Below are 21,191 nucleotides of genomic sequence, written 5' to 3' on the forward strand. Positions count from 1 at the left end.
TGAGGTCGTGGTTGCGTGAAATGTCCCTGCAAGCAAGTTTAAGCAGTTTCAATAATTTCAAACAATAATTCCAATTATCAGTGTTACATTATGCTCACCATCTATTTCTTCTTTTGCTTTTATTCCCAGCTGATCCTCCCTTCTTTGAAGATTTAGTACTTTTCCCATTAATTTACGTGATAGGAATATATTATGTATTGTATACAATGTCTGACGTTAGCGCCATTGATTGACCTGATCAATTTTATGTTTTATGTTGCTCTTTTCATTTACGTTATCCTGGTTATCTTGGCTATGTGGGCCTCGCAGGAGGGATTCTCAGCTTCTCAGCTTCGCTGGTTCGAGCACTTCATATAAGCTCTCAGTTCTCTTCTTATTATCTGCAATTCTTCTTTCAGTCACTTTGATAGTTTTAATAGATAATTATGAGGAATTCCCTGTTGCTCATGCATTTATTTGTTATACTATATAGCGTACCTTTCTGTTGTGGTGATCTTGTTTCTTCATTTTGTGGTAATGCGTGTACCCACTTCGCATGAGAATCTGCTGTCTATAGTATACTTTATACTTTACCTTTTACTTTTGACAATATTGGCATTCTGTGTTTTACTTCTTCTGGCATTGCTATCTGCTATTGTCTGGCATCTTTGCATCTTTACTTTACCTTTTACATCCTTGGTTCATTTTCATTTTAGTTTTATAGTTTCTTTGATTTTTATTTGAACAGTGAGTTCAAATTGTGTGCTAGGGTTAAATATTAAATACTCTTTACTATTATTCCCTGCTGCTTGGTTGCTTGGCTGGATGTTGACGTCTGAGGTTTTGAGGTTTTGTTGGTTAATAGCTTTGCTCTGCTTATGTCGAGTCCACATATGCTCGTCTGTTTACTCGCTTGCCATGCTTCTTATGTTTAGTTCACATGTTCGCATGTTCGCATGTTTATTATTGTTCGTCCTTTTATTTTAACTGTTTCATAACCTGTTCTGTGCATCAGATGCATATTATACGCTGATTTTTGTTGAATTTTGTGAGCTAGTTACGTTTAATCACGTTTAATTATGTTTATGTTTATTATAGCTACTATGTTTATCATTTTATCATTATTTACTGTTCGTTTATCGGTTCTATTCATAGACTTATTGATTTACTGATTCATTCATTCATTCACTCATTCACATATTATTGTTGCATTTTGGGGTATCCAATGTGCTATGCTTGTCGTGAGCGTTTGTGTGTGTGTGTGGAGTATGTATGGGACTCATCGAGGATTGCAGCCTACGAAAACGTGGCACAGTCAACCGGGGTAAGGACTCGCCCCGGGACCTGGCTGTGTTGAAGAGCAAGCCCTGCTGAAGCAGGTGAACACATGGCGCGATCACCCGTTGAGCAGCAGCTGCGGTTCCTGGTCGTGGCCGAAGAGGAACCCCTGTCCTGGCAAAATGCTAGGCAGGCGAAGAGGTGACGCGGTCACGCCGGGATGGTGCGATTCTTGAGGATGTCCCCCCGGTGCCGATCGTTGCTGAAGAAAAATGGCCTGTCCTCGTGGCAGGACAGGTGGGCGTGATGACATCTAGGATAAGCCACATCATCATTATCAACCTACCAGGAGGACGAAGACGGGCACGGTCAACTGTGGAGATACGATGTCCCTGTCCTGGCCGTGCTGAAGAGGAACCCCTGTCCTGGCAATAGTGCTAGGCAGGCGAAGAGGCGTCGCGGTCACGCCGGGAAGGCGCGATCCTGGAGGATGCCCCGGTGCCGATCGTTGCTGAAGAAAAATTCCTGCGTGTACTGCTCAGGTTGAAAATGTCCTACCGCTGGATCGGAGGTGCAACGGCGTGGATCCCCAGATGCCCCATGTGCCTAGTGCATGGCGTTTTTGCGGGCGGCCGCAATAACGCGAAATGCGTTGAAGTGCCGAAGCGTCGTTGTGGCTATACGCTGGTATTCCTTTATGAATTCTAACGAGTGAAAAGGTGCCGGCGGCCCACGTTAGGGGAGAGGTTTTAGTGGGTAGTATGTCCAGCCTTGGGAGTGCCCACTCTGGGCTGCCCGTCTAGGTCGCCCCTTCAGGGCTGTGGCCTACTCTTGGGCTAAACTCAACCCTTAAGGGTTGGGTTGCCAGGTTGCCCCTTTCTGGCGTTGCCTCTTTGGGATTGCCCTCACCTCACGGGCGCCAGGCTGCCCCTTCAGGGCGGACATGAGTCCCACACTGCCCGGGTCCCCTCTAGCCGAATAGACGGAAAGAGGAACCAACCCGCGCGTGCGCAAACGCATTTCCTCTTCCAACTGAACCAAAAAAAAAAGGTTTCAGGGGGACCCACGGACCTGGCCAAGTGTACTGACTGGGCGGGGAGGTAATACCCCGACGTGGCGCGTCCCCAGGTGGCGGATAGGGGAATGCTCGCCATGCACTTTTCGGAGTGCATGGAGGGTAGGAGTGAAATAAAATAGCTCCCGCGGACCAAACACTAAGGGAAGGAAAACGCATCAAAACCTCCCCTGTGGCTGGGGGATAGTATACAGACACGGTAACCCCTGCCTGTCGTACAAGGCAACTGAAAGGGGGGCGTTTGCTGCTGTCGAAGTAGACTCGCAAATGAGGCGGGGCGATGCCGGTGGGATCTACGGATCCTGGCAGGGCCTCCATTGCCGGTAAGGCCTGGGTCGGAGAGGCGACAAGGTGGCTGCAGCGTCGTTCAGTTCTCCAGGGGCCAGGCTGCGTGGCAGTCTGCTGCGGGTAGCGAACCCGGAGTGCCCTATCAATTATACCGTAATCCAGTGGTCACGTTTCGCTGGAACGGGAGGCTTGCCTTAACCGGCCGGCCTGCGAGGATGACAATCTCTTCAAAAATCCCTAGCCCCAAGCTGCGGCACGTGGTGAGGAGGGTGCCCCTGGAGTTAGCACCAGGGGTGGCTGGTGGGTGCACCAGTCGCTATCGACCAACCCCGGGGTACCTGGCGACCCCCCGGGTGTATCTGCCTTACCCAGGTAAGGCGGCTCTGCCTGGGCGGACCTAGGATCCGACCTACTCGTGGGACGAACATGGAAAATTCAACAAACCAAAAATAAAACGCAGGACGGGACGAAACGATGACAAACCAGGCAAGGGAACCTGACGCGGTCAGGTCGGCGAGGGATGAGGAGACGGCGCAGCCGGGGCCCAGGAGGGCCGCGGCTCCGGCCCGGGCCAGAAGGGCGCGACCCATGTCGGCGGGATCCACCAGTGGCAGCAGGGCTTCTTCTGCTGCCTCTGATAGGGGATTCTGGCGAGAGCCAGTTGACAGCGAGGAGGAGTCGGATGGCTCGGTGATCTCGGTGCCGCCCACGACCCCCAGTACCTCGGCTGCGGCAAAGAGGGGACATGCCCATACATCGGGGGACTACGTGGCCCTTGCCGCGAAGAAAGAAGAATTCCTGCGCCTAAAGCGGGAGGAGATGGAGCTGCAGGCAAATAGGGAGCAACTGGACGTCGGCGCGGCCCCCCGCCAGCCAAGCCGGTCGGCCCTGAAGCTGAGGGAGGCGGCGGAAATTGCGCGGGAGGTGCGCCACCTCTCCTCGCCAGACCTTGTGGCGCGCGCCATGGAGGGCGCCGTAAAGGTCGAGAAGGTCGCGGGGTGCTCCAAAAACCTGAAGGGCACGTGTGTCCGTGCCCTCAGGGAGGCATCCAGCGACGTGGAGGCGGTCGTAAACGAGCTGGGGCTGAGAGCCACGCGGCACCGCGACGACCGCGAAACGGTCCTCGCTGATCTGCTGCTCAGGGCCCAATTACAGCTCCGCGACGCTCAAATAGCGTCACAAGAGGAGGAGATTGCGGCGGGAGCTGGAGGCTCGGCGCGAGAGGCGCCCGGCGGTAGAAGCCCCGGCCGCCCCTGGCACCAGGAAGGCATCGCGGCCGGCGTCTCCGCTGGAGCATGAGGCCCGGCCGAAGAGGCGCTGTCGGAGTGCTACCACGTTGGAGGAGACGGAGGACCCCGCCCCGGTGCGTTCACCGTCACCTGCCGCGACCGCAGGGGGGCGGGCCATGGACGACCCCACCGAGCACGAGGCCCCGGCCGCCAAGGGGGGAGGGGCCGGGGCGTCGGGGACGGCCGCGCTCATGGATGGCATCGCTGCCCTCGTCGCGCGGAGCGTGGCCGACCTCCGGCGGGAGTTCGTCGGGGAGCGGGCTCGGCCCCGCCCCCCGGCGGGCGCCGCCGGGTGCCCCCCTCCTGCCACCTCTGGACGGCAGGGGAAAGGGCAGAGGCAACAGCACGGGGATCCCACGACTTCCGGGGGGAACCACGCAGCCCCAGAAAAAGGGTTCGGGGGCGGCTGGGACTCGCGCGCCTTCCCGCCCTACGGCCTCCTCCGGCTCGTTCGTTGCCGACAGGATGGCAAAAATCCAGGAGGACCACCGCCAGGAGACCGAGGCGTGGTCCAAGGTGGTAGGCCGCAAAGCCAAGAAGGCAGAGGCGGCGAAGAAGAAGGGTGTGCAGATGGCGAAGAAGACGGGGAGGAGGACGACGGCCGGGACGACGGCCGGGACGACAAATCCCCCGGCTGCTCGAAAGGAGGGAACCGCGGCGGCGACAAAGGAGGCCACAAAGAAGCCCCGCCTCGCCCGCCCCCCCAAAACCTCGGCGGTCACGCTAATGGTCGGGCCCGGGGCGAAGACCACCTGCTGTATAGGCCATGATCAGGGCCAGGCAGGAGGTCGACCTCTCGGAGATCGGCATCACCGATCTCCGGCCCAGGCGCGCGGCCACAGGCGGTCTCGTCCTGGAGATCGCCGGGACGGAGAGGGCGGCAAAGGCGGCGGCCCTGGCTAGCCGCCTCCAAACTGTGTTGCGCGGGTCCGATGAGGTTAGGGTGGCGTGCCCAGTTAAGATGGGCGAGATCCGCCTCATCGGGCTCGACGATTCGGTCACCCGGGAGGAGGTAGCAGCGGCGGTGGCAACCGGAGGAGCTTGCACCGCTGAGCAGGTCAAGGTGGGGGAGATTCGCGCCCCATCCCGTGGGCTGGGGAGGGTCTGGGTGAGGTGCCCCCTCACCACAGCCAACAAGGTCGTCGACGCGGGGAGGCTGAGGGTCTGCTGGTCCTCAGCACGGGTCGAGGCCCTGGCGGCTCGCCCCCTGCAGTGCTACCGCTGCCTGGAGACTGGACATGTCAGGCAGCGGTGTCCCTGCGGGGTCGATCGTTCGGATCGCTGCTTCAACTGCGGCGATCTGGATCATCGAGCCAATGGCTGTACGGCCCCGCCGCGGTGCCCCCTGTGCACCGGTTCAGGGCGGCCCGCGGTGCACAGGATGGGGACCAGAGGATGCCCGTCGGTCACCACGAAGAAAGGGCGGAAGAAGTCCGCCCAAAAGTCGAGCGCGAAGCAGTCCACGGCTGCATCGCCCACTGGGGTAGCGGGCCCCAGCAACGCAGGAGCAGCTGTGGGGCAGCGGTGGAGCCGGCGCACAATGATGCCTAAGGGTCCTTTCCTGCAGGCCAACATCAACCACTCGGCCGGGGCGCAGGACATTTTGCTACATACCCTGGCCGATTGGCAGATTGAGGTTGCGGTGGTGTCGGAGCCGTACCGCGTACTGGACCGACCCAACTGCTTCGGCGACGCGGCGGGCTCCGTCGCCATCGTCCTGGGGGGTCGGCACGTCACCGATGTATTAGCACGGGGGCGGGGTTTCGTGGCCGTTGACTGGGAGGCCGTAGCAGTGGTGGGCGTGTACGCGCCGCCCAGCTGGTCCCTGGAGCGGTTCGAGGAGTTCCTGGACCGGGTGGGGAGCGTTGTGGTTAGCTCCCACACCCGGCCGACGTTGGTCCTCGGGGATTTCAACTCCAAGGCCGAAGCCTGAGGGTCCCCGAGGACCGACGCGAGAGGAGGGGCGGTACTGCTCTGGGCGGCTGCCGCGGGGCTCCTGCTCCTGAACAGGGGCTCCGCCAGCACCTGCGTTCGGGCTCAGGGGAATCCATTGTGGATCTGGGCTGGGCGTCCCCTGTGGCCGGGCGCATGGTGCAAAATTGGACGGTGGCGGCGAGGGAGACGCTGAGTGATCATCTTTACATCACCTTCGGCTACTCCCTCCCCGCCGCCCTCCGGCCGGCGCGTGGCCCGCCACTGCGTCGCTGGGTGCTGAGGAGGCTGGACAAGGACATGCTGATGGCCGCAGTCCATGCCGTGGCCTGGCCAGCTCTTCAGGCCGGGCCGGTCGTGGCGACACCGCCATGCCCCGGGCCCCGCGCCTGCCCCCCCGGAGGGCGGTATACCGGTGGTCGGGCGACATTGCGGATCTCTGATCCGAGTGTCAGCACGCCCGGCGCCAGTGGCAGCGCGCCCGAAGGGCTCGATTCCGCGACCCAGCGAAAGAGGATCTGCTGAGGGGCACATACCAGGTCTTCGTGGTAGCCCTGAGGCAGGCCATCAGGGACGCGAAATCCCGGGCGTGGGCGGAGCTCCAGGGCTCTCTGGACGAGGACCCGTGCGTGCGCCCTTACCGGATGGTCATGGGCAAGCTCCGCGCACGGGCGCTCCCGGTCTCGGAGAGCCTGGACCCCCAGCTGCTGTCGCGGGTAATAGACACCCTCTGCCCCCGTTACGGAGGAACGTCGCACCCGTGCCACCAGCAAGGGCCGGCGGAGCCCGTCGTCTGGTCCGCCGACCTGGGGGTCACAGAGGAGGAGCTGGACGATGCCGTCAGAAGGCTCGGGGCCAAGGACACCGCCCCGGGCCCGGACGGCATCCCCGGCCGCGCCTGGGTTATCGCATCCGGCATCCTAGGTCCGAAGCTGTGCCGCCTCTTCAGCGCCTCTTTGGAGCAGGGGGTGTTCCCCTCGATTTGGAAGGAGGGGCGGCTGGTCCTCCTCCGAAAGGACGGAGGGCCCGCAGATTCTTCCTCTGCGTACCGGCCCATTGTGCTGTTGGACGAAGTGGGAAAGCTCTTCGAGCGTGTCATCGCAAACCGCCTCGTCCACTACCTGTCGAGCGTTGGCCCCGATCTGGCCGACATCCTGTTCGGGTTTCGCGAGGGTCGCAGCACCATCGACGCTACCCAGCGGGTGCGCACCCTCGCCGAGTCGGCCACGTCCAAAGGTGGGGTGGCGCTGGGCGTCTCCTTGGACGTTACAAACGCGTTCAACACCCTGCCCCATGGGACGATACGGGAGGCGCTGGTTCACCACAACGACCCCACGTATCTGCAGAGGATCATCGAGGCCTTCCTGGATGGCAGGTGGATACTGTACACCTGCCGGGACGGTACGCTGCCATGGAGGGAGGTCGACTGCGGAGTGCCCCAGGGGTACAAACTGGGCCCCCCCTTATGGAACGTGGGGTACAACGCGGCGCGGCGGGTGATCCTCCCGCCCGGGGCGTGGGCAACGGTATTCGCAGATGACTACTACCTGCTGGCCACCGGGCGGGACTGGTTGAGGACCTGCCGCCGTGCCGAGGTGGGGGTCGCCATCGTGCGAAGAGCGATCCGGGCGCTGGTTCTGGCGCTGGCCCCTCACAAGACCGAGGCCATGTGGTTCTTCGAGCCTCGGCGTGGGGTAGCCCCTCCGGCCCAGCTCTGGCTCGAGGACGACGGGTGCCGGATCGTGATCGGCCGGGGTCTTCGATACCTCGGTCTGTATCTCGACAGCCACTGGCGGTTCGATGTTCACTTCGACCGCCTGGCTCCCCGATTGGAACAGGTGGCGACCAATCTTGGCCGCCTGTTGCCCAACCTCGGGGGGCCGGGAGTGAGGGTTCGCCGCCTATACGTGGGAATCGTCCGGTCCATAGCCCTATACCGGGCTCCGATATGGGCCGGCGATCTGGCGGTAAGCAGGCACAGCCGCACTCTGCTGCGGCGGGTGGAGCGCCGGCTGGTCATCAGGATCGTGCGGGGCTACTGCACGATCTCCTACGAGGGGGCGATGGTCCTGGCGGGTCTCATCCCACTCCGGTACCAGGCGGAGGTCGAATCCAGTACATACTGGTATTCGTGAGCCCTCCGCCAGGCCGGGGAGGACCCGCCGGGGCCGACGGTCGAGGTACCCCGGAGCCAGGCCCGACTGGTCGCGGCGGAAAGCTGGCAGAGATCCCTGACAGAGGGGGCTGCCGCCGGAACCCGCGCCGTCGGGGCGGTCCTGCCGATGATATCGGAGTGGCGGGACCGCGGCCACGGCGCCCTGTCGTTCCGGGTCACGCAGGTGCTCTCCGGACACGGGGTGTTCGGAGAGTTCCTGTGCCGGAGGATCAGGGAATGGACCCACCACTGTTGGCTCTGCGGGGCGGCGCGCGACGCCGCACAGCACACGCTGGCGGAGTGCCCGGTGTTTGCGGTGGCCCGCCACGCCCTGCCGGCAGAAATAGAGGAGGATCTCTCGCCGGCCGGCGTCGTGAGACAGATGCTTGCCGGCGAGACAGAATGAAGGGCCGTGACCCCCTTCTGCGGGGAGGTCATGGCCCTCAAGGAGAGGTCGCGGACGTGGGACGCGACGACGTCGCAGGGATCCGCCGCCATAAGGGGTGCGGGGGGGCAGCGGGCGATGGCGGCTTTCGCTATTTGCCCCCCCGGCGCGACGGATGCGGGACGGGGTAGTGTAGCGGGAGGGCCCGCGTGCCCTCCCGCCTCCTGCGGAGATTTTACGGGGTGTGTTTCTCGTGGGGGCGGGAGGGGTCGCGGTGTACCCTCCCGCCCCGGACGAAATGAGCCCGGACCCCGGTTGGACCCGGGAGCGGGCGGGTGGGGTCCCCGTTCTCAATCGGGGGCAGCTCTCCTTCCGCCTCTGGGGGGCCGGGTGACTCCGGGCGGAGAGTGGCGTCTCCCTCCCACGCTGGGAGTGGCGCTGGCCCCCGCAGGGGGGGTGCAGCGGAGCCGAGGGAGTCCCCCTGGAGGGTGGCCAGCCACGGCTCACCGCAGCCCACAGGAGGACGACTCGGCGGGCCGCAGGCGCCCTATTTGGGCGCCATTGCACGCGGACCCGGGGTGTAGCCGGCATCGGAAGCCGGCGGAGCGATGGACAGCGCCCGACCTTCCTCGTGGGCGGGCGAGGGGTTGCTCCTCCCCGTAGCCTGTGAGGAGATCGAGGCGTGGGGACTGCAGGCGGTACGGGCTGGGGGGCCCGGCCGCCATTGCACGCAGTTCCCCCGCGATGGAGCCGGCACCGGATGCGACCCCTGGTGCCGGCTTGGGGAGTTATTACTCCCCCGGTGAGGGGCGCTTTCAGCGCACGGCGGGGGAGACTCAGGAGTTATAGTAATCAGGTCCCGGAGCCTCTGCCATACGCCAGAGGATGTCGTCGTGGGGTTTTAGTCAGTAGGAATCTGACACTCCCCCGCTGCCCTCCCCCAGTGGCGCGGGGGGTCTTAGGCAAGATTTCCCCACGAAAAAAAAAGGTTATTCCGCGTTTTTTGGAGCCATAGCTCCAAAACTACGCATCTGATCAAAAAATCTCATAGAACATTAATAGTAGAAAATCTAATTTCCTACAAAAAAGGTCTCTTAACATTTTGCCATAGCTCGCACCGTTTCCGAGATATTTGCAGATTTACCTCAAAGAAAGGGGAGTCACGCACATATTCCGAGATATTTCTTCTTCTTCTTGTTCTTCCTCTGCACAGCTGGGCTGGAAGTGGCATTTACAGCTGGGAATAGTGAATACAGCTTAGAATAGTGCAGAGTTTCCTCAAAGAAAGGGGCCACAGTGTTGGCGACGACAGCCGCAGATCGGCGTCGCGCATCGCCGGCCCCCGCCGCGGCGGCATCCCCACTCCCGTGCGATTAGACTATAAGTAGGACCGATCGATGCGATGATCGATGAGTTGCCTCGGGGCTTCGGCACTACTCTACGACCTGGCAGCTCCTGTAGGTTCAGCGGCCGTACGCGCCTAGCCTCGTCAGACCCGTGGTTGACCCGGGGTGACCAAGCTAGTGCACGTTCATAATCTCTGCTGGTGCTTCCGCGGGGATTCAGAACGCTAGCCTACACGGCACCGTATTCTGCCTTTGGCAGCCGATTCCGTCCAGCTTCGCGGCGCTACCCAGGCTGGCCAGGATTGGTCGTCGTCTCGTTCGCTGCTCGGTTCTACCTCGGCATACGAGAAGACGAGCCGCGTGAGGCAAACGGGCAACAGCTCCACCGCAGCTCGAAACACCGCAGCGCGATTGAATAAAATACCGTCGGCCCAATCGGGTCTTTCCTCTTCCTGACTTCCTCGGCACTCGATAGTGCCTCGGCGCCTTCGCTAGATTGTTCGCGTTCGCGCTCTGCTTGCGCCCGCGCTCCGCATACACCAGCGTGCGTCCGTACTCATTTAGCTTGTAAGGCGGTAGCGACCGCAGTAGTTTGTAAGAGCGTTAGGCATAAGTTCCGCGTAATTTCTGTGACGGACCGGGTTCCGACCGTAGTACATAAGACGTGTACTCTAGTCTTAAGTAATATGGCTCTACGCGTCTAATCACCAGACGATATTTTGATTGTAGTATCTGAGGCCGGAGACCACCGCCCGGCTTCCAGCGCGGCGAGGCTAGGACCGCCGCCCTGTATTCACGTAGTCCACCAGTAGCTTCAGTATTCTTTGAATAAATTTATATTTTTCTAACATATCACCGCCTCATTACTTACCGACCCGTTCCCTTGCGAACCCTGGCACGGGGAAACCGACCGCGGTGCGCAACGCCGTGCGCACCGAACCGTACGACCCCGTTACATGGCGCCCGAACAGTTCGGAATCAGGACGGTGGAGCCACTAGAATTAAGACTTAGTATATAAGGAACGAGCAAACGGATATCAGAACAGAAGCTACCGAGCAATCGAAGCGAACACACAGCGAAGCAACGAGAATCCAGAACGAGAATCCAGAACGAGAATCCAGAACTAGAACACCAGCCGAAAACGAATCCAGCTAGAAGACCGAGCTGAAAAAGACCAGACCAGAGGGATATACCACGGACGGCCTACCTTCCTGAATTTGCCGACTAATTCGACAAGGCAACTGCAAACAGTCAATCCAGCCAGATCCAGTGGCTGTTAACAGTTGGCCGAATCGATTCCGAGGAAGCAAACCGACATGGCAGGTGTCGCCTGGGTGTATCGCCTAAAGAAGGACCATGTAGTCAGCGAGCTACGCAGACTACAGCAGCCAACCCTGGGAACATGGGTCCAGCTCCGGACGCGTCTGGCAGACTACGTCCGAGAACACCAGGACGAGTTTCCAGACAAACCGAACGATGAGCCGGGATATAAGGAAGAACTCGACCGTTCCCGAGACTATGAAGTTTTCCACACGGAGATGGCCCGTGAGTGGCTCCGAACACACACCTCGGAAGCCGTCAAACCGCGGCCACATCAACACCGAACCGCGGGGAAAACACGAACGCCGAGATGACGGCGTCTCTAGCAGGGCCATCCCCTCCACCAGAACCAGCCGCCAGACACCACGAAGATCGGTCAAAAACGATGGAGATAATGAGAAAATGGAACTCCCAGTTTAACGGACGAGACCCGTACCCGTTCCTGGAGCAGTTGGAAGAACTACAAGCTGCGTACGGCCTTACCGACCACCAGATGCGTACCGGCTTCACCCAATTGTTATGAGGGCAAGCCCAAATATGGTACAGGAATACAGCGAACAAAGTTTGTTCGTGGCCGGAACTCCAGGAACAACTACGAAAATTCTTCGTACCAGCCGGAGAAAAGAGGCGATTGGACCAGCAAATCGCCGCCCGCAAACAAGGTCCAAACGAATCGATAAGGACCTTCATTAACGAAATAACGACGTTAATGCGCCGCAGAGGAGAGTACACCGAGAAGGAACTCCTCGATGCCATCTTCTTTAATCTAACGCCAGAATTGCAGCTCTACATCAACCGATTTGAGCTCAAGGACATCAGTTACCTGATAACCCGAGCAGAAAATGTGGCCGAGCTCATCGCCACACAACGAGCCAGCACACCAAAGGCCGAAGAGAGACGCGCTGCAAGATCAAGCGAACCAGCCGCGGGACCTTCCAACCAACCCCGCGGCAGCAAAATTGCGGCCAATTATAGTCGAGAAACGCACTGCTGGCGTTGTGGGCAATCAGGGCACGACCGATTTAAATGCCCGAACTCGGCTGTCCGATTCTGCTCCTACTGCGGCAAAGTAGGCGAACTGACGCGAACCTGCCTATGTCCGAGGCAGGGAAACGCCAGAGGGGCCGGAAAACCCCGGCCCCAGTAAACCGGCTGACCAGCCCAGAAGAACCCGACCCGCGTGATAACATCACACGCCGAAAGAAGAAAAAGAAGAAGAAACCGGAAGGAAAGAAGAGCCAGCCAGAAGAGGACCAGAACACCATCCACTGCAAGATCACCGAGGATCAACGGCCAATGGCCGTTGCAAACGACCGGATGGTTATCACCGTCCGAGTAGGCAAAAGTAACGTAGAAGCTTTACTCGACACAGGGGCCGCCGCGTCGTACATTAGCGACGAGACGGCCGAGGCTTGCAAACAGGCCGGATGGGAGAAAGAAGACCACCAGTTATCCTCCTCCTTAGCCAATGGTCAGGAGATGAAAATCTATGCCAGCTATAGGGGGCAGGGACTTTACAATGGCATGCGTAGAAAACATGAATTTTACGTTATGCCAAATTTAGCCTATCCTATGTTAATCGGCATGGACCTATTACGCAGGATGGGCCTGCAAGTATGGCTAGGAGAACAACGCGTGGACAGGACAGACCATCAGAACCAGCCGACAAGTCTACCTGTCCAGTGCACGGTAAAAGCGCCAATTGGCCTAGCACAGCTCACACCAGCCGACCAGGAGCAGCTAGACCAATTCCTGGGGCGCGAAAAAAGAGCGTTCGAGGGGATACGATGGCTCACCCCGTTAATCGAGCACGAGATCCGGCTCGAGGAAACAACACCGATAAAGCAGCGGTACCGACCACGCAACCCGGCCATGCAGAAACTGATCGACGAGGAAGTCGAAAAGATGCTTGAAGACTGTATCGTCGAAATCTCTCCAACATGGAGAGATCCCGTGTTTCAAAAAAATAAGAAATAATATGTGTGAGGAGGAGGGTATTTTAATAAATGAATTTAGACGATTTTGAGCCTAAATATTAATAATCGTTTATTGGCTCTACATGCTTGTGGGGAAAAAGCCCGTCGGCATAAAAAACCCCTTGTATTCTTAATATTATGTTTGATTATACTAATGACCGGTGGAAACGCATGCAATAAATGTTATTCTGTTCGATTAGAATACCTGACCATGTAAGCGAATACGGGTCCGGGTTGTTACATGCAGTACCCAACCCGGCAGGTCGACGCTCGACAGCTTACATGATATCAGGTGATAATGTAAATTAGAGAGGTACATGCTTAACCAACTCTACGGGTCGTCGTCACGACCGTAATATACGTTATTATTATATTTCGTTAAAAACTGGCACTCGTGGACGAACCGTGTCGTCGATCGCGATCCGAACTGTCGCAAGCATCTTTTCAGACTGACTAATAAGTGTCGATCGCCCGAGAATCTACGCATTAAAAAGTCAACGAAGAGCTAATTTCCGTTCTCGCTTGCTCTCTAACTTATCAGGAATGGCGATGACAAACCGTTGGATAATTTACGACTTAGCCGTGCTTACGTTAGGGCCGATCCTAGCGAGAACTAAACAAAGACCCTGCCTCGGTTCGTATTGCGAGGCATAGGCTGTTCATGGTGGTCTACGCCCCGAACCACTTGAAGTCATAAACTACCCTCGGTCTTGACACAAAATAAAACGTCGAGGGCCGAACATGCTCCCCCCGTTGCGAGTGTAACGAACAATATCACGATAAATTTAATACTAACGCACATGCATAATTTTGGTCATAATCACGGACATGCTTAATTCGCGTGTTCTTGAACGTCTTCAAGTAACGGACATAATGAGGTTATGTTCCTCTTAAAAATGCCATTTGCACTCTTTATTGTTGCAACTCGAACTTCGCCATCACCACCGGGATGTATTTCCATTACTCTGCCCAGCCGCCACTGCATGCATGGCTGATTTTTATCCATTAGGATGACGATTGAGTCCACCTTGAGTTCACCACGGGCTTCGAGCCACTTCTGGCGCTTTTGGAGTTCATTAAGGTACTCCGTATACCAACGTTTCCAGAAATCTTGGCGTGCCTTTGCAATGAGGCGCCACGATGATAATCGATTTTCTGGAACTGAAAGATAATTATCTTCTGGTAGCATCGTGAGAGGTCGACCAACCAGTATGTGAGCAGGAGTCAATGCAATAGGATCGTTTGGATCCGACGAGATAGGGCACAGCGGTCTCGAATTCAAAATTGCTTCAATTTCTATCGCGAGGGTATTTACTTCCTCAAATGTAAAGAGGCGTTCGCCTACAACACGCTTAAAATGATGTTTAAATGATTTGACCGCTGCCTCCCATATGCCCCCGAAATGCGGTGATAATGGCGGATTAAAATGCCACGTTATATTTTTATGTACCGCGAATTCGTTTACGCTCTCTTTAAATTTATCGGAATCGAACAAGGCGTATAATTCACGGAGCTGGTTATTCGCACCCACAAAGTTCGTCCCGTTATCCGAATAGACATGAGCAGGTATTGCCCGGCGCCCAATGAAACGTCTGAAGGCACCGAGAAAACCCTCCGTCGTGAGATCGCTCACTATTTCGATGTGTACCGCCTTTACTGTCATGCAAACGAAGACACAACCGTAAGCCTTTACACGATTTCTATTTCTGTATTTTTTCTCTTTAATAAACAACGGACCGAAAAAATCTACGCCCGTGTGTGTGAAGGCCGCCGCTTCTTCGACGCGTGGTTTTGGTAAATTGCCCATTTTTCTCTGCATGGGAGACGGCCTAAAACGAATGCAGCGAACGCAGCGTCGTACGATTTTTCGAACCTGATTTTTGCCGTCCAGTAACCAAAAACGATGACGAATAGTGTACAAAGTACTCTGAATACCCGCGTGATACGTACGTTCATGCATCTCGCGAATAATTAAATCGGTTACATGATGATATGACGGCAAAAGAATCGGATGTTTTTGCGCGTACGAGATTTCAGCATTTTGTAATCGCCCGCCGACGCGGAGTAATCCGTGTTCATCAACGAAAGGACTCAAGGACGCAAGTCGGCTGCCCTTGGCTCCCCCCGATGACGAAATACGCTGAATCTCGTCAAAAAATTGCTCTTGTTGAATCAATCGCACGACTGTACGCTCCGCATTGATTATTTCCTGCGCGCATAATTCTCCCTTGCAAACGTTAGATCGAAGCATGCGAAGACAGTATGCTAATACGCGGATGAGTTTCGTGTACGACGAAAACTTAACGAAAAATTCGCATTTACTGATTTTAAGGGCCAAACACGTAGTTTTCTTCAACCCGGGAAGATCCTTTATGGTGATTTCCGAACCTGTCGGCCAGGTGTTCTCGTTGTCGCGTAGCCAATGGGGTCTCTCGAACCACGACGCGTTTCGACAAAATATCGCGGGATATTGACCGCGTGACAGTGCGTCTGCCGGGTTGTCCCTTGTTCTAACGTGTCGCCATTCGGCTTCCTTGATTAATTGTATTTCCGCGACGCGATTTGACTCAAAAAGCCGTAACACCGTCGGGGACTTTTTAAGCCATTGTAAGACTATTGTGGAATCGGTCCAAAAAACAACGCGATTAATCGGAAACTCTATAGTAGAACGCATTTCTCGGTACAGCCGGGCAAGCGTCAACGCACCGCACAGCTCAAGACGCGGCATGGTCATTTCCTTTAGCGGCGCGACTCGCGACTTCGCACAGGACAGACGAACGAGGGTATGACCCTTCTGATTACACGAACGTACGTAGACGCATGCACCGTACCCGGCCTTGCTAGCGTCGCAAAACCCGTGAAATTGTATGTTGTCAGCGTTTTCGAGGATAAGTTTTCGTTCTACCGACAAATTGTTTATAAGATGAAGTTGACTCGAAAAGGACGTCCAATTAGAATGCAGAGCTTGGGGAACCGATTCGTCCCAATCCAGCTTTGTCTTCCAGCATTCTTGCATAAAGACCTTCGCGGCCAAAATCACCGGTCCTAAAAGCCCGAGGGGGTCGAAAATTCTCGCGATTTCTGATAAAATGTTCCGTTTTGTTAATTTAACAGGAGCTTCGGGTGATTTTACCGAATACACGAGTTTATCTTCTTGCGCGTTCCATCCGAGGCCTAAAGTTTTAACCACGGTACTATTATCGATCACGCAATCCGTTCCGAGGATCTTTTTGTTAATATTATCAAGTGCGTGATTGTGGTTCGAGGCCCATTGACGTATGTTGAATCCGCCTCGCTTCAAAAGCTCGATTATTTCGTCGCGTATCGTTAGAATTTCCTCCAGTGAATTCGCGCCTGTTAGGAGGTCATCGACATATAAATCGCGTTTTAGAATTCTGGACGCGTATGGAAAGTCTGCGCTTTCGTCGTCCGCGAGCTGTTGTATTGTACGAATCGCGAGATACGGAGCGGAAGAAACCCCGAAGGTTACCGTATTCATCTCGAATGTTCTAACGCGATTATTGTGATACCAGAATATGCGCTGGTATTTCCGGTCTTGAGGATGAATTAAGATTTGCCGGTACATCTTTTCGATGTCGGCAGTGAGCACGTACGTGTGGGTGCGAAATCTCAGCAAGTGTTCGAAAAGCTTGTCCTGTATCGTAGGACCGATCATGAGCCTATCGTTCAATGATAAATTCTTATCAGTCTTGGCTGACGCATCGAAAACAACGCGAACCTTCGTGGTTGCGCTCGTTGTCTTTATTACGGCGTGGTGAGGCATATAATAACCGGTCATTGATTCGTCGTCGGCCAAAGACATGTGGCCAAGAGTGATATACTCTTGCATCACTTTGTCGTATTCCGTTTTGAGCGCGACATTTGATTTTAATTTTCTTTGAAGCGCGTTAAATCGACGCAACGCGTTTCGTCGTGAGTCGCCAAAGTTTTTATCGCCGGCGCGAAAAGGTAATCGTACGACATATCGTCCGGACGCTTCGCGTGTCGTGTTTTCGCGGTAATGTGTTTCGCACAATGTCTCTTCCGATAATATCGAGGTTTCCCGGTCAATGTCTTCAATAAGCCAGAATTTTGCGATCTGCGTTTTCAATTCGGATAAAGTACAAGCAACGACTCGATTATCCGCGTTATCTATCGCCCCGCCAACTACTACCCATCCGAGTTGGGTTTTCTGTAAAAATAGATCGTTGTCGTTACGAGACAATTTAATTTGACCGATTGAGATCAACGATAGAGTGGCACCGGAACCGATTAAAAGATCGACGGGTCGCGGTACATGAAACTCAGGATCTGCGAGACGCAAATTAGAAGGAATCGTAATTAATTCACGCGGAAACAACTCATCCGGCACGGAATCCGCAATTTGCGGAACGGTCAGGCACGTTATGGTTTTATGAAATTCGCCGTGAATTGAATAAAATGTTATTTCTACAAAACTCCTTGACATCGTAGTCATTCCGTTGATCGCATTAATCGGAATTGAACATGGTTGCCTTGGAAGGTTTAATTGTCGCGCGAGTCGTTCTGTTATAAAATGTGCCGTCGCACAAGTGTCGAGTAGCGCACGAACTCTTGTGATTATTCCGTTGGTGGTTCGAATACGGACTACCGCGCTCATAATTAATTGTGATCGGGGAACGTGACCGACGGTAGACAATACAGTACCTGATTGTCACAGGGAGACCTTCGAATCGGTCGCTTCGTTCTCTGACTTTTGTTGAGACGTGGACGGTACGGCGGGTGAATTTTGCGTCGCGGTATAATGAAGGAGCGAATTATGAAAACGCTTGCATTGTCTACAAAGCGGCGCTTTACATGGTCCGGCATGAGAACGAAGGCAGTTTCGACATAGCCCTTTACTTTTTACGGCCTCCCAACGCTGTGACGTAGTCAATTTTTCGAAAGCCGGGCATTTATAAACCGAATGAGCCTTTTTGCAATATGTACAAGCAAACGGAGTAGCGGTAACGAGCGTGCGCGCGCTGGATTCAGATTTACGAGTTTTCGTGGCGCGCGAATCCCGATCGTACCGTCGTTTACTTCCGGTCTGCGTCTCGGCTTTTTCGCGACAGCCGGCCTGTTCAAGCGTACGCATGCGAGACACGGTTTCGTTAATGAATTTATAGAATTGATCTACAGTGGGAAGAACATCTAAACTCAGCGATTCCTCCCATTTTTCCCGGACGTCGTGGGGCAACGCTCTTTCTAATATACTGATGATTACCGTATTATCGGGAGTCACGTCTAATAATTTTAACATAAGCAAATGTTGACGTACGTCGTCAATTAATTTCGAGAGCCCGTTCGGTGTCGCCTTGGTCAAAACCTTTGTATCTAGAATCGCATACATGTATTTTGTGACCAGTGTACGTCGCTTTTCGTATGTATCGACTAACATCTGCCACGCGTTTTTATAATTTTCCTCGCTCGTACTAAAGAGCGAAATTTTGGTTAACGCTTCGCCCTTGAGAGACGCCTTTAAGTATAAAAATTTCTCTAAATCGGCAAGATCCGTACGCGCGTCGATCATGGTCATAAACGTGTTTTTATAAGAGAGCCAGTCGTCTGTATCTCCGTGAAATTTCGGCAATTCTGCTACCGGCAGTTTCATCACACGCCGCCCTTCTATTTGAGTCGTGTTTAATCCCGTAACATTACCGACCGTATCGTTAGCTCGCGCTGCCGACGTACTGGCGACTTCCAATCCTTCAATTTTTCCCGCGCATACGTAATATCTGTTTTGAATCTCTAAGAGTTCATCTAGCCGGTCGTTATCGGGATCAATAATCGTGAGTTCGTCGTGCAACTCCTCGTATTCGGTTAATATTTGGGTAACCCGATTCAGTCGCCTTTTAAGAGTAAATAAATCGTATTCGTTCGACGCGACGCAGTTGACAAGCTGCGTAACCTGAATCTTGAGCGTTGTTCGCCTTTGATTAATTAGTTTAATTCTATCCATCGCGAGCAATCGGAGGAATCTAACGTCCGCAATACAACCGAACTAAAACACAGTGGACTAAAGTAGACGCGGCGCCTGGTAATTCGGAACAACGCGTGATCCGATTTATATTAAATTATACGTAACAAGCGAACACACTTATGAATTATATTATAAGACCACTTAACTGGCAATGATGGACACCGTCAGCAGTTGTCAGCGGCTGGACGAGAGATTCTCCAGGAGACGATGGTGATGGTACTCTTTGGACACCTTGAGAATTGTTCTCGTCCGCACTCGATACGTACAATTCAGCACTGTTGTGTCTATTTATCACTGCACGTATGAATACAAACTACAAAATACTTTGATCACGGATCAAAAAATTCGAAACTTGTTCTGCGACGTGTTTCCAAGTCGACAGTTAGGTCAGGAATGGGCCTCGCTGGCCGCTCATGGCCCTTCTTTCGAAGGACCCACCCCCACCAAGGGGATGCGCTCTGACTTCGCGGAATCTTCCCACGAGAAGGAAAACGCCTTAACTTCGTGGAAATTTCCCACGAAAGGAAAACGCCTTGATGTTTTGCACATGGCCCCTTTCGGCCGTTGCGTTCACGCTGAACTTTCTAATTTTCGAGTGCACCTCCACCGGTTTACCGCTCACTCCTCACAGGAGGCACCAAAATGTATCGTCGAAATCTCTCCAACATGGAGAGATCCCGTGTTTCAAAAAAATAAGAAATAATATGTGTGAGGAGGAGGGTATTTTAATAAATGAATTTAGACGATTTTGAGCCTAAATATTAATAATCGTTTATTGGCTCTACATGCTTGTGGGGAAAAAGCCCGTCGGCATAAAAAACCCCTTGTATTCTTAATATTATGTTTGATTATACTAATGACCGGTGGAAATGCATGCAATAAATGTTATTCTGTTCGATTAGAATACCTGACCATGTAAGCGAATACGGGTCCGGGTTGTTACATGCAGTACCCAACCCGGCAGGTCGACGCTCGACAGCTTACATGATATCAGGTGATAATGTAAATTAGAGAGGTACATGCTTAACCAACTCTACGGGTCGTCGTCACGACCGTAATATACGTTATTATTATATTTCGTTAAAAACTGGCACTCGTGGACGAACCGTGTCGTCGATCGCGATCCGAACTGTCGCAAGCATCTTTTCAGACTGACTAATAAGTGTCGATCGCCCGAGAATCTACGCATTAAAAAGTCAACGAAGAGCTAATTTCCGTTCTCGCTTGCTCTCTAACTTATCAGGAATGGCGATGACAAACCGTTGGATAATTTACGACTTAGCCGTGCTTACGTTAGGGCCGATCCTAGCGAGAACTAAACAAAGACCCTGCCTCGGTTCGTATTTCGAGGCATAGGCTGCTCATGGTGGTCTACGCCCCGAACCACTTGAAGTCATAAACTACCCTCGGTCTTGACACAAAATAAAACGTCGAGGGCCGAACAAAGACGGAGTAATTCAACCATCCAGCAGCCCATGGAGATCACCCATCGTCATGGTGAAGAAAAAAGACAGGAAATATCGTTTCTGCGTGGACTTCCGGAAACTGAACCAGGTCACGCGTAAAGACGCGTATCCACTGCCGCACGTCAACGCGACACTGGATAAATTACGTGGAGCAAGATACCTCTCCACGATCGACCTGAAAAAACGGTTATTGGCAAGTTCCGTTTTCACCAGAAAACCGGCCGCTAACCGCATTCACTGTACCAGGGCGACGACTGATGGAATTCGTCGTCATGCCATTCGGACTTCACTCGGCACCGTCAACGTTCCAGAGACTCCTGGACCGAGCAATTCCACCAGAACTGGCGCCGTACGCCTTCGCTTACTTACAAGGAGAAGGCAAGCACTTCGGGTCTCAGATTTAGTTGAAACTTCGTACACTTATAGATCTTGTTCTCCTGTTTACGAATATATACCATTATAGGCGTAGATACTCAATAGTTTTTTAGATATTTATATTTGAAGTTTCATTATACAGAGAAATATAGATTTAGTGAAAGGTTTCGACAAGAAGTGAACTGGCGAAATGGCAACGTACCGGATACATACTCGGAAGGCTCGCGTTCGAATCCGCTCGTGGTATGTAATTTTTTTTTTCAATTTATTTACTGCAATTAATTGGATTTCAAATATATATGCAATAATACTATTCATGACAAAC

At 54.2% G+C, this 21,191-nt stretch overlaps 1 protein-coding gene across 1 annotated transcript; it reads right to left on the bottom strand.

Annotated features, from left to right (window-relative positions):
• Positions 1-13,856: 13,856 nt before the first annotated feature.
• Positions 13,857-19,004, bottom strand: LOC123989147. Its single transcript, XM_046289823.1, has 2 exons — positions 18,183-19,004; positions 13,857-17,216 (listed from the first exon to the last, which is right to left on the bottom strand). Exons 1-2 carry the CDS (start codon positions 19,002-19,004, stop codon positions 13,857-13,859), a joined length of 4,182 nt encoding a protein of 1,393 aa, XP_046145779.1.
• Positions 19,005-21,191: the final 2,187 nt, after the last annotated feature.

This window comes from Osmia bicornis, unplaced genomic scaffold, assembly GCF_907164935.1.
Source record: "Osmia bicornis bicornis unplaced genomic scaffold, iOsmBic2.1, whole genome shotgun sequence".
NCBI lineage: Eukaryota > Metazoa > Arthropoda > Insecta > Hymenoptera > Megachilidae > Osmia > Osmia bicornis.